This window comes from Centruroides sculpturatus, unplaced genomic scaffold (genome assembly GCF_000671375.1).
Source record: "Centruroides sculpturatus isolate CEXI.00-Female unplaced genomic scaffold, Cexi_2.0 scaffold475, whole genome shotgun sequence".
NCBI classification, from domain to species: domain Eukaryota; kingdom Metazoa; phylum Arthropoda; class Arachnida; order Scorpiones; family Buthidae; genus Centruroides; species Centruroides sculpturatus.
Window position 1 is genome coordinate 91,043 of NW_019384712.1, and position 14,400 is coordinate 105,442.

A 14,400-nucleotide genomic window follows, 5' to 3' on the forward strand; every position below is an offset into this window, starting at 1 on the left:
GGTCAGTCGTCATCCGAAGTCCCTCTACAAAAGTCGTCTCCACAAAGTCCGCTCAACAAAAGTCGTCCTCCCGAATTAAAATCGTGACCCAGGATAAAACCGTGACCCAGGATCAAACCCGAGAGAAAAAGATCGTGCCTGTTTAAGGATAACATCTCCACACCTCCGTGCCTCCACCCCAGTGAACGGACAAGATTCAGAACCAGTAGATTGAACTTTCCATCGGCGTATCATCATCGGCGTGACCACAGATCCTTCGACCCAGAAGCAAGGTATTTATCAACCCGCGATTCGTGTGTAAACTCTCTCTCTCGAACGGAATAGTATAATTAGGGGGCTATGCCAGATATCTGTATTTTCTTTAGTTTTATTAAAATTGTTATTTGTTAGCTACCATGGAATCCGTGTAAATTACTTCCTCGTCTCTCTCTTCACCTCTACTCCGAATCCAATCGCTCACCCGCTACCGCTCGCGTGACTTAATGTCGCGATTTCCGAGTCCCCCAGAGACTCGGTGGTGTCAGATTTAGGTCTCCTGACGTGGTGTCAACGAGACACCGACCCTACGGTTACATATACTTTTGTACAGGGATTATATAGAATTTGTTAATGAATAATAATAAATAAATAATTTTTTCGATTTTTTCAAAGCCTTGTAGATTTATAGTTGTGGATTAATAACTGAATTTTAATAATTCAGCAATTATAAAAAATATATAACTGTTAATTAGAAAAAATAATTAATTAAAATGTTAGTATGCATATGTTTTGCTTCTCAAAGTCAAATGCTGTTTTGTCGATGTGTCATACTGTAAGGGACATGATGGTCAGGGAATGTGTACAAAGTTGGACACAGAAAGTTATGGAAATTAAAACAAAAATCTGAGTAGGAACCCTGTAAATTGTAAAATTTTTAATTTCTATAATTTATCATCTAGTAACTTTTCTTTCTTTTATGTTTCGTATTATTATATCTCTGTTAAGCTGTGAATACTTCTTAATTATTCTTATCAGCAATTTTGATAAAAGTAGGATTTGGCAATTGGCTAATTCTAATTTTCTGTTTTTGATGATTTTCAATTTTCCACTTTTAAATGGGAAACTTCAGAGAGAAAGTTGAAAATCATTAAAACAGAAAACTAAAATTAGCCAATTACCTAATTCTGCTTCTAAATTTTAAATTAAATACAGTTGATCCTCCCCCTATAACACGGGTTAATATAGTTCAGATTCCTATGACTGTGAAAAAATTTCAACAGTATTCGTACAAACACTCTAGAAAAACTTGTATAGTTTGGTAAAACGTCATTGCCAACTCGTGTTGCAACAGGATTGGTTGAATCTAGACCAATAGTGGATATTGTACAAACCGTTGAGTTTAAACAAGCAGCAGACCTACTAAAAAGCATTTATTATTTAACGTCCATAAAAATTATATTTATATTAATGATGTCTCCAAAGTTCAGTGAATTTTTTCGCAAAAAAATTATTTATCAGGAAGCATGCGAGCGCCATTTGATGACAAGCTCCATGACGAAAACAAGCTTAAGCAATGGCATCGTCGAACGGTGCACACTCGGTAAGTAATCCTACAATTTTTTGTTTATAGCATAGTTTATATGGATTATTCCCAAAAAATTATACGTATTTTGGAAATGTTGAGTCGAATTAGTTTAGAATTGATTAATTTTATGGAAGAAACCTTTCAAACAGTCGTAGTCCATAAACTGCATATGTGCCGGGCTGTGATTGGCTCATGTATTCAAGGACTCTTAGAACAGAACATATCTACCGTGTTATAGGGGGATTGACTGTATATAAATGTGACAGAATGTACAAGTTTTTAGTTAGATTATCTAAAATTATTATACTTTATTAAAATTTCAGAAAGATTATCTTTATCTTTAAATTTATATAATCAGATATTGAGAATATTTATTTTGTGTAGGATTCATCTGGATTAGAACTCATTATTGGTATATCTTCTGCTGGCATAACAGTTAAATACCAAAATAGTCATTCTACATTATATTTTAAGTAAGTATTGTAGATAATAATAATAATGATGATGATAATAATAATCTGATACATTGTGTATTTTTTACTTAATAAGTCTTATTTTTTATTAGATGGCAAGAAATAATTAATATCATTCATCATAAAAAAATTTTTGGTATAGAATGTCACAAAACATTGAAGCAAATTCAATTTCAAATGGTAAAAAGATAATTATAGATTTTCTTTTATTCTGTTTTGTATAACATTTTTTAAATATAAATCTAATTATCAATATATATAAATTTTATCTGTATCCTGATATTTGTATACATAATTTTGTGATTTATTCATAGATTTCAACTATTGAAAATTAAAAAAATAAAATAAAATAACAACAATATCTAGTCTGATAAAAAATTTCATTTTCTATTAGGAAAAATTATTGTTTAATGTTTTGAATATATCTACAAAACTTTTTTGTGTTCACTTAAAATAATAATAATCAATTTGAAATAGGCAGATTTTAAAGAAAATTTAAATAATTAGAATATTTTACATCTCTGATTAATGAACCCATTTTCAGAATACAAATGCAAAATTATTTATAACAATAATACAATAATTGGAGATTCTCAAACTTAGAATGTGTTCAATTAAAATAAATAAAATTTTTCATGAATATTTCTTTCAATATATGTATATTTAAGCATATGCTTAAGTAAATTGATTGTAAAGACATTAATTTTTAAAATATTTCTATTCAAATTTGAACACACATGAATAATGAAGGAATTAGATAATTTATAACAGCAATAAATATAAAGAAGTTATATAACATTTTCAATCTGTACATCAAACAAATCATTCTTTAAAATAATTGTTTCTATCCATTTTACAACCATCCCTATGTCAATCCATATACTTGAATCCTTTATTATTGATTTAATGTATAATTGGCTGCAAAATATTTTTCTGATCCTTTTTTTTCTGGAGAGGGAATAAAAGTTAAGATCAGTTGACAAGAAAGGAAAGATTTCTAGTAAGCATTGTGCTAAATAATGGACTTATTCTGTTTTGCTGGCAATAAGATTAAAATATATATCTAAATTGAAAAAAATGACTCAATAGTATTGCCTGTCATTGCTGACTGAACAATAGTGTTATTTTATTGCTAGGAAATAAAATAGTTATTAAACATTTAAATCTAATATAAAAAAGCTATATTGGACTGACTTGACTTATTCACTCACTCTCTTACTGATATGAAATGTTTGAGTATAAACAGACTTCTTACAGAAAAACAAATTGGCACATTTGAAGGAGGACATAGAGTATGTTACCAGAGAAGTCTTATTTGAAATCTCAAAACTAAAATGCTTTATATGCTAAGAGAGTTAAATTTTAACTATTGATACCTAGAATACCATTTTATGAAATTTTGTTTTCTTTAATACATAGGAAAAATATTCCTGTTTTGCTATCTCATATATAAAAAGTAAATNAGAAAGGGAAGAGCAAAGACGAGCGCTTAAAAAGAAGGATAGGCAGGGTCAGACCCTCGGATGTGCCAGGATTCTCCAATGATAGACGTGTACGTGTGCTAATCTTTGTAATTATAAATTGTGAATACATGTGACTAATATTATTTTCTTTTTTATTTTGTGCATGTTACAAGTTATAAATAAATATAAACAAACAGCACTAACTCGATAACATTAAATCTAAATACCAAAATGATTAATTTACTGCGTTTTTGTTATTATTACTCCTGTTTTTAGGTATTCGGTATTTGGCCGAATAGTGATTAAATATTCGGTATTCGGCCGAATAGTGAAAAGTAGGCCGAATACCGAATAGTAACCGAATATTCGTTACATCACTAATTACTACATTATTCTGATAAAACATTGTTCTTCTGATTTGCTGAATTTGCACAAATTAAAAAGGTAGTACTTTCTGTTAAATAGTCAATTTTTGTCAAAAGTCAGTATTAATCATTTGGCCGTGTGGTAGTATTCCATAATATAGTTTTCTAAATTCTCACTATTATCTTATTGAATGTTGACTTTGGACATAGATGGTGGCATTTTGAACTGTTGCAGAATGATCTTTTGTGCTAAATGTTACTATGCAAGATTCATTTTTTCTTACCAGTGTTCAAAATAGGAAAGAACATAATTTTTTCTTGATATTGAGAAACAAAATGGATACTCATAATGCATAATGTGTGCATTTTGAAAAACAATTTTTTTTATTTTATTTGTTTATTTTTTTAAACTCCCAAATATTAAGCTTTAAATGAATTCTGATTGTTACAGGTATGTACTGGGATGTTCGGAAAGTAATTTCGTTTTTTTTCCGTGGAAAAAAAAAAACAATATTTTTATAATAAATAAATATTTTATTGAATTATATATCAACCATTTTGGTCAAATACCTGTTGTCATCGTTTCTGGTAGTAGCATGATTTCACATTCATAAAATTTTTGATTGTTGCTTACAAAAAACTGATCCAAGTGATTTTTGACATTGTCATTTCAAGTAAATGTCTTACAGTTTAAAAAAATTTGTATAGACCGGAACAATTAATAATCTGAGTGTGCTCAATCTGACGAATATGGTTGGTGTGATAGCATGGCCCATCTAAGTTATAACAGTTTCTGACCAGTTACCAAACTTGTGTGAAATTTGACACTATCGTGGTAAAACACTACACCTGTTTTGTTGATCAATTCTGGCCATCTTTTCTATTTGATGATATTACTCAATTTGTTTACTCTATGGCAGTGCACTTCTGAATCAATTGTTAAATTGTCTGGTAAAAGTTCCAAAAAAAAATTTCCTTAAAATCCCACCGAAGAGAGCATCTCTCTTTATGAACATGTGGAACTCATATATTGAGCTTTGAAACAAAACCAATTTGTTTCAAGTAATCATAAACAGTTCAATTTGACAAATTTTATCTCTTAGTGATTTCATGTGTTGTTATTCAGCAGTTTTTTTCAATCAGTACCTTTATTTTGCTTTCATTGCTTCAGCTGGCCATCCAGAACGTGGTGCATCTTCAATATTGAAATTGCCAGAACGAAATTTTGCAAACCACTTTTGGCACTGTCATTCTGTCAATACATCTTCTCCATACACGTCACACAATTTTTTTCTCACTTGAACAGCCTTCTTACCTTTTTGGTAATAAAAGAGCAAAATATGCCAAAAATGCTGCTTTTGATCTTCCATATTTGATGGGACACAAAAAAATAAACAATTGCACAAAATCAAACAAAATGTTTTATAAATAAGACTTAAAATGCTAGCTTTCAAAATATATAATGATAATACAGTTTAGAATGAAAATGGCGGGTAAAATATGACTAATCTGCCTAGTGGTAAAAAAAAATGAAATTACTTTCTGAACAACCCAATATATGTACAACAACCAGCTGAAATTGCAAATTCTCTCTTTACTTAAATAACACATCCAAAGTTGCCATTGAAAAATCATTTAATTCACATAGTTTTGAAAATTTCATTTCAGATGATGTTTTTCCCATTTGTTTCATTTTCTTCGGCAATTCATTTTAGATGGAACCAAGGCTGTCTGGAATGTAACAGGAGCCTGAAGCAAAATGCATATTGGTGACCCTAGCAAATTAAATTATATTAAAGTGAAGGAAGTAAACAAAAAAACATTGTTTACAGGCCTACTTCTCAGGGCTTGAGGACAATTTGCTCCTTATTGGCCCCCTTCTTGGATCCTTGGATATAACTGAAAAATAAAAGAAATGGAAAAAATGAAATATTTGATACAGAATTATCTAAGTTGCATTGTGTAGAAATAAAACTGTAGCCAATGATAAAAATTTTTTGTTTTATTTACAAAATTAAATAACAAGACAATGACTACTGAGAATTATTGAGATGGAGACCTACTTCCAATGAACCACAGAACAAAACTGCCAGAAGCTTGTAGTTCCAGCAGCCTTGCTTTATGGTTCATTGGAATAAAATATGGTCTAATTAGTTCTCATGTCATCCATACCAGTAAGGTCCATGTAGAGAAATGAAGCTAAAAATGACACTCAAACAGCATCTGACCAAGAGTAATGGCTGCTAAATTGCATTTGTTCCTCCTGTTAGTGACAGTTCATTTATAAACATCTGACTTTAGGTATCTAAACATATCCATTTTTGTAAAGAAAACAAAACTGGTTCTGGCACTTTCAGCTCGGACACTGCCCCACAATGAACAATATTTGGAAATTTTAAAAGTATGGAAAATGATAAGATTTTATTTTTATCAATTATAAAACATTTATAGAAAGTTATAAACTCATTATTGTATTTACTTAAAAATAACATTTTAAGATGATTAGAAATGGTTATAAATATTTGAATATAGTTTTTAAAATAATGACGACGTTTTTGTCTTTTTGTTATTGTAAGATTAAAATTATTTTGAAAAAGTTCTGTTTATTTTTAGTGAAATAACATCATTTAACAGATCAAATTCCTGTTTGTTTGCATTAGAAAAGATGTGATGAAATAAGAATGTGCTGTTCTGTAATCAGAAAGATTACAAACAAACAAATAATTTTTGATTTTTTTTTTTTTCCAGCTGAATTTGGGGATCATGATCCAAAACGGCATAGCATAGAATACCTCAGCAATTTTGTTCTCTTACCTAAAGTGAGTATTATTTTCACTATACTTTCAGATATGTAATTATTTAAAATTATTTTCCAATAAATTATTTCTTTATAGAATATGATATCTGGGAAGGAGAATCAGGAAGCATTAATGGAACAAGTCATTAGTACTCATATCAGTTTGCAAAATTTATCACCTGCTAGAGCAGAAGTATATTATATAATGGAAGCGCAACAGATTGCTGGATATGGTCAAGAGATATTTCCTGGAAAAGTTAGCATAAATTGATATTTTATTATAACTTATGTAGGTTAAAAAATTATTGTTAATAAATTCAGGGTTCCTACACACCTGAAAAGTCAGGGATTTTCATTAGTGTTCAGAAAAAGTCATGAATGTCAGGAAATTTGTTAAAAATTGTCAGTCAAAGTCAAAATTTGCTTCCTTGTCTGTCTTGTTGATTTTTTGCTGATAATATGTTTGATTAGTGTAGCCATCTGCAGGCAGCAAGAAGTAATGTGGTGCAATACAACTTATGAAAAGGAGCGCAGAATATTTTTAGGACCTAAAATTTCTCCCATGCTTGTAAATTTTTGGAAAAAATTGTGTAAAGTACACAAAATGATAAATAATACCATTTAAACTATTTGTCATTTTAATAATTTTGATTGCATAACAAAACAATTTCTGATTTTTTCCAGTTTATTAATATTTTATAAAGTTCAGGAAATTTGTTAAGAAAAAAATATAATGAATAATAAAAGATAATTGATTTTTTTTATTTTTTTCAAAGTCATGTAGATTTATGGTTGTGAACTAATAACAGAATTTTAATAATACATTTTATTTTAATAATTCTGCAATTGTAAAAAAAAATATATAACTGTTATTTTTTCTAATTAACTAATTAAAATGTTGGAGAATCAAAATATATATGTGCATAGTAAGTCAAATGCTGTAAGGGATGTGAGGGTCAGGAAATTTGTAAGAAGTTGATTGGGAAGTCAGAAAGTTATGGAAATTAAAACAAAAATCTGAGTAGGAACCCTGTAAATTGTAAAATTTTTAATTTCTATAATTTATCATCTAGTAACTTTTCTTTCTTTTATGTTTCGTATTATTATATCTCTGTTAAGCTGTGAATACTTCTTAATTATTCTTATCAGCAATTTTGATAAAAGTAGGATTTGGCAATTGGCTAATTCTAATTTTCTGTTTTTGATGATTTTCAATTTTCCACTTTTAAATGGGAAACTTCAGAGAGAAAGTTGAAAATCATTAAAACAGAAAACTAAAATTAGCCAATTACCTAATTCTGCTTCTAAATTTTAAATTAAATACAGTTGATCCTCCCCCTATAACACGGGTTAATATAGTTCAGATTCCTATGACTGTGAAAAAATTTCAACAGTATTCGTACAAACACTCTAGAAAAACTTGTATAGTTTGGTAAAACGTCATTGCCAACTCGTGTTGCAACAGGATTGGTTGAATCTAGACCAATAGTGGATATTGTACAAACCGTTGAGTTTAAACAAGCAGCAGACCTACTAAAAAGCATTTATTATTTAACGTCCATAAAAATTATATTTATATTAATGATGTCTCCAAAGTTCAGTGAATTTTTTCGCAAAAAAATTATTTATCAGGAAGCATGCGAGCGCCATTTGATGACAAGCTCCATGACGAAAACAAGCTTAAGCAATGGCATCGTCGAACGGTGCACACTCGGTAAGTAATCCTACAATTTTTTGTTTATAGCATAGTTTATATGGATTATTCCCAAAAAATTATACGTATTTTGGAAATGTTGAGTCGAATTAGTCTAGAATTGATTAATTTTATGGAAGAAACCTTTCAAACAGTCGTAGTCCATAAACTGCATATGTGCCGGGCTGTGATTGGCTCATGTATTCAAGGACTCTTAGAACAGAACATATCTACCGTGTTATAGGGGGATTGACTGTATATAAATGTGACAGAATGTACAAGTTTTTAGTTAGATTATCTAAAATTATTATACTTTATTAAAATTTCAGAAAGATTATCTTTATCTTTAAATTTATATAATCAGATATTGAGAATATTTATTTTGTGTAGGATTCATCTGGATTAGAACTCATTATTGGTATATCTTCTGCTGGCATAACAGTTAAATACCAAAATAGTCATTCTACATTATATTTTAAGTAAGTATTGTAGATAATAATAATAATGATGATGATAATAATAATCTGATACATTGTGTATTTTTTACTTAATAAGTCTTATTTTTTATTAGATGGCAAGAAATAATTAATATCATTCATCATAAAAAAATTTTTGGTATAGAATGTCACAAAACATTGAAGCAAATTCAATTTCAAATGGTAAAAAGATAATTATAGATTTTCTTTTATTCTGTTTTGTATAACATTTTTTAAATATAAATCTAATTATCAATATATATAAATTTTATCTGTATCCTGATATTTGTATACATAATTTTGTGATTTATTCATAGATTTCAACTATTGAAAATTAAAAAAAAAAAATAAAATAACAACAATATCTAGTCTGATAAAAAATTTCATTTTCTATTAGGAAAAATTATTGTTTAATGTTTTGAATATATCTACAAAACTTTTTTGTGTTCACTTAAAATAATAATAATCAATTTGAAATAGGCAGATTTTAAAGAAAATTTAAATAATTAGAATATTTTACATCTCTGATTAATGAACCCATTTTCAGAATACAAATGCAAAATTATTTATAACAATAATACAATAATTGGAGATTCTCAAACTTAGAATGTGTTCAATTAAAATAAATAAAATTTTTCATGAATATTTCTTTCAATATATGTATATTTAAGCATATGCTTAAGTAAATTGATTGTAAAGACATTAATTTTTAAAATATTTCTATTCAAATTTGAACACACATGAATAATGAAGGAATTAGATAATTTATAACAGCAATAAATATAAAGAAGTTATATAACATTTTCAATCTGTACATCAAACAAATCATTCTTTAAAATAATTGTTTCTATCCATTTTACAACCATCCCTATGTCAATCCATATACTTGAATCCTTTATTATTGATTTAATGTATAATTGGCTGCAAAATATTTTTCTGATCCTTTTTTTTCTGGAGAGGGAATAAAAGTTAAGATCAGTTGACAAGAAAGGAAAGATTTCTAGTAAGCATTGTGCTAAATAATGGACTTATTCTGTTTTGCTGGCAATAAGATTAAAATATATATCTAAATTGAAAAAAATGACTCAATAGTATTGCCTGTCATTGCTGACTGAACAATAGTGTTATTTTATTGCTAGGAAATAAAATAGTTATTAAACATTTAAATCTAATATAAAAAAGCTATATTGGACTGACTTGACTTATTCACTCACTCTCTTACTGATATGAAATGTTTGAGTATAAACAGACTTCTTACAGAAAAACAAATTGGCACATTTGAAGGAGGACATAGAGTATGTTACCAGAGAAGTCTTATTTGAAATCTCAAAACTAAAATGCTTTATATGCTAAGAGAGTTAAATTTTAACTATTGATACCTAGAATACCATTTTATGAAATTTTGTTTTCTTTAATACATAGGAAAAATATTCCTGTTTTGCTATCTCATATATAAAAAGTAAATTATTAAATTTTACATTTAAAATAAATATTTTTGGAATTTGTAAATGAGATTTCACATATATAAAAATTTTAGGAGGATTCACATTTTGCTTCATACGTATGGAAAATATGTGTTAACCAGCATAGGTTTTATACTCAACATGAATCCACAAAAAGGTAAATAAAAAGATTTTATAATGATATCAAAATTTTTATAAAATTTTATAGTTATAAAATAATGCCTTTGTGAATAAAACTTAAAATAGCACAGAAGCTATTACTGAAGAAGAACCAGTTGAAGGTATAAATAAAATAAAGTAAGTATAATGCAAAATATTGATTTTTTGAGATACCTAATTGAGTTTTATTTATACATATGTCTTTATAGGAATACTGAAACTAACTCGGTACCAGAAAACCTAAATTATGTAAGCTTTATTCTATGATCTTTTTATATTAAACTATTCAAGTTGTTTTGAATGTATTGAAATTATTGCAATTTTATCAAATTTAATATTAAGTTTAAATATTAATTGTTACAGATATATTTTTAGAAATAAATTATAGGTATTAATTTTGAATAACTTTTTCTAGTTAATTTAAGAAGTAATCAAATTAACAAAACAAGACAAAACTAATGATTTTCAAAATCTTTCTTGCTAAATGAGATTGAACTGGGAGATTTATAATTTAAAACTATTTCTAAAGTGAATGAATTTAAATTATAGACTATGTTTTTGGCAAATAAAAATGCAAATTTAATCATTATTCTTAATCTAACTTTCATAGATGCTTTTAGAATGCAACTGATGTTGAACTGGGTGGATGATATTAATTTTATTTAGCAGGAAAGTATTCTTCGTAAATAAAATTACAGGATATTTATAAAATTTAATTTGTTGCTTTTACTTTCCCGGTTGTTATGTATACATAACAAGGGAAAGTATGGGGATCGCATCAAATTTGACTCTGAGTTTTTGCAAATCTCCATGTTTTGAGATACCCTGAACCAAAAATGTATAAAAGGGGGCAAAAAAAAATTTTATGGGTGTGTGTGTGTGTGTGTGTGTGTATGCTTTCATTTATTTCATTTAATATCTCAGGATAGGGTAAAGATTAAGAAACAAAATTTGGCATGGGAGCTTGTGTATAAGGGGCATTGATGCTATTAAATTTTTATGATAAAAGCTCGAGGGGGTAGATAGGGCATGGTCACATGTCATATCTTGTGTGCAGGTTGGGCTTAATGAAGATTTTACTTGTTAGCATTTGCAAATCTTTAAAAATATATAAAGGACTTAATTATAAAACTCATCCTACCCTCAAACTTATTATAACAAAATCTAATAATAAATAAAATTGTGTGTGGCACCATCTGTTATGCTTAATAACTAAATAAAGTAAAAATCTCATAATAGCCAGGAAAGTTATGCAACTCATTGCTAGATTTTTTTTAACACACCAACAATTGTCATAAAACATTGGTTGTTATTGCAATGCATCATGTTAGTAAGGATGTTTATATGTAGATTTTTTTATTTGAATTGAAAATCTTTATTTCAACATTTTATGTTAGATGTAATATTTTAGCAAAATGTCTTGGTTCATAATTTTTTAAATAATTTTAACATACAATTCTATGTTCTAGGCTCACATATTAAATGCTTTTATTGTAGAGAATGGTAGGATATGTTGATAATTGAAATTTGTGTATTAAATAAGCATAGCTATTTATTAATAGCTAAATTTTTTTAATCCTTAAGTTTTATCTCATTGTTGTGATAAACAATTTTAATTCATATTCATTTTCAAATTTAGTAGTAGTTAACAATGAATCCTTAAATGAGATAAGCTGATTAATATTTAAAAATTTTTTTAAAATCCTATTATAGTATGTTTTAAGTTACTATATTTAGCAAACTTTGAATAGAAGAAGGTGGTCATGAAGTAAATTGATATTTGAAATAAAACAATGTATAGTGCATGGAAATGAAACACACATTTGTTGTTTGCATTGCGTTGTCATATCTGTAATCTATAATTTCCAATGGATAAATTATAGAAAACATGTATTTGCATCATGAAATGTCTTCCTTGCTGATCTCCTAATTCTCTTCATTAGCACTTTGCCTGATTCTTCTGCTAGCTCTTTTCATGGATTCAAGCATGTGTGAAACAGAATCAGAAGAGATTTTGATTGGTAATTTTGAAAGAAATACTTCTGCTTACAAATTGTCCAAAATCTCTCTGCATGTTTAGCCTGAGGAATGCTAGATATATTCTAAGTACTCTCAACAAAATGAATGCCAGAGACTCTGAGAAAGTTGGTCACTGAAGTGGCATAGTAAGTTGAAGCAAGGTCTGGCCAGAAGAGCACTTTCTTGTATTCACAATGCTTGTTAATGAAAAATATCAAACACTCCTCAACATGCACCATAGCTGTTATAGTTTGCTCAGAAATGAAAGGTTCCAAAAGTATTTAGACATTCCTAAAAGAAATGGGTTGGGCAATTTTGCTTTATCCTTGAATTTGATGTCTTCTAAAGATATCAACTGTATCCCAGGCTTGGTAGAAATGGCATCCTAGTATGTTGGTTGGGTCTTGAGGCATGTAAGTTTCATCTTCAATAAAGGCCATTCTTATTGACAATTATACATGATTTCCTGATTACTTCACTGCTGTGGTTTTAACCTGTTCTTTTATGCCCAACTTTCCAACTTTAATGGCAACTAAAGTCAACCAGCTTTAGTTTTCAGCTAAAACAGGGAGTGAAATGTTGGGTTTCAATTGAAAAGTTTACTAATTTTGTCCTTTACTTTGTCAATCAATATCTTAGGTGTTAGAAGTTTCAAGCCACTGCCCAATCTCACACATTTTTCATATTTTCTTAAAATATTATGCTATTTAATGACTGACTAATTCTCCAGTAACGTTCTGGACCATTTTGCATTTTTTCATGTTTGCAACCTCTTCTAAATACTTCACAACATGCTTAGTGAAAGCATCATGTTCAGGCTGCTTCATTTTAAGTTTGAACAATTTTGAATATTGATTCCTTGAAATTTGAATGTAGAATATGTCAGCATTTGATGCATTGATGCTTTCTGGAGTTTGACATAATTTGGTTTCAAAATTGTATAAATTTTTTTTGACTACCCCTTATTAATCATCATAATTTTGGTTAAGACAGTTGTCATTAAATCAAATATAAGACATCTTAAGTATCTATCATTGATCCAAATAGAAATAGTTATAAAAGTCGTACATAAATTGTAATTCTGTGCTGTGTGAAAGGCTCAAATTTCTATATACAGTATTATGTCTGAACATATCTAGTTTGAACATATTGTTAGCTTTCAGGCAAATTTATAAATTTAAATAAAGTTTCTGAAAAATATTAATACTTCTTTTTTTGAAGAAGTTTTTATTTGTTAATTATATACGTTGTTCTAATAAACTTCATTAATAATATAACTTTTTGTGTGTTTAATACAGGTAATGTCCAAAGTAGAAGTAAATGAGATGTTTACTTGTCCTTTGGACTCATTTCTTCACTCACTATTTGTTATAATAATAGTTAAACAGATTAAAATAATGTATATAAAACATTTACAAAAATATTTGAAATTATAAACATGTAAAAGTAGATAATTTTTTTTTTCATTTATAAATTAGTTTAAATTAAAAATAGAGAAAAAGATTATCTGACAATAATTATCTTGATGTATAGGAAGAATCTTGACTACAGAGCCACTAAATATACATATTACATTCTCCTTGCCACCATATTTGTCACTTTAATGTATAGTGTTAAAGGTTTTTAGCTTAAAATGGCTGTTAATTTATTATTTTAGCCAGTTTGAATTAAAATTATTATAAAAGTTTCTATTACTCATTGTAAAATGTTTAAATTAATATTTCAAAAATTTTTGCATAGCATACTTGGAAAGAAAAAATTGGACTTTGTGTATATGATGATCAGATGCAAAGCCATCCTTCATAATGACTAATTATTCTTTTTAATACACCAAGTATCAATAATGATGAGTTAGGTTAGGTTCTAAAAATGAGTTTACCAAGCACCATACAATGAAACAGGTCATCATACAAAACAAGCCAAATTTG

General features: G+C 28.0%; 1 protein-coding gene across 2 annotated transcripts in view; it reads left to right on the forward strand.

Annotated features, from left to right (window-relative positions):
* Nucleotides 1-14,400, forward strand: part of LOC111627845 (tyrosine-protein phosphatase non-receptor type 21-like) — a 48,541-nt gene that overhangs the window by 21,184 nt on the left and 12,957 nt on the right. For both annotated transcript variants that reach the window (XM_023371502.1, XM_023371501.1), the window contains exons 5-11: nt 6,614-6,684; nt 6,760-6,918; nt 8,746-8,834; nt 8,927-9,014; nt 10,369-10,451; nt 10,541-10,591; nt 10,663-10,702. In XM_023371502.1, the coding sequence (XP_023227270.1) occupies nt 6,614-6,684; nt 6,760-6,918; nt 8,746-8,834; nt 8,927-9,014; nt 10,369-10,451; nt 10,541-10,591; nt 10,663-10,702 (581 nt within the window). The remainder of the gene's footprint in view (nt 1-6,613; nt 6,685-6,759; nt 6,919-8,745; nt 8,835-8,926; nt 9,015-10,368; nt 10,452-10,540; nt 10,592-10,662; nt 10,703-14,400) is intronic.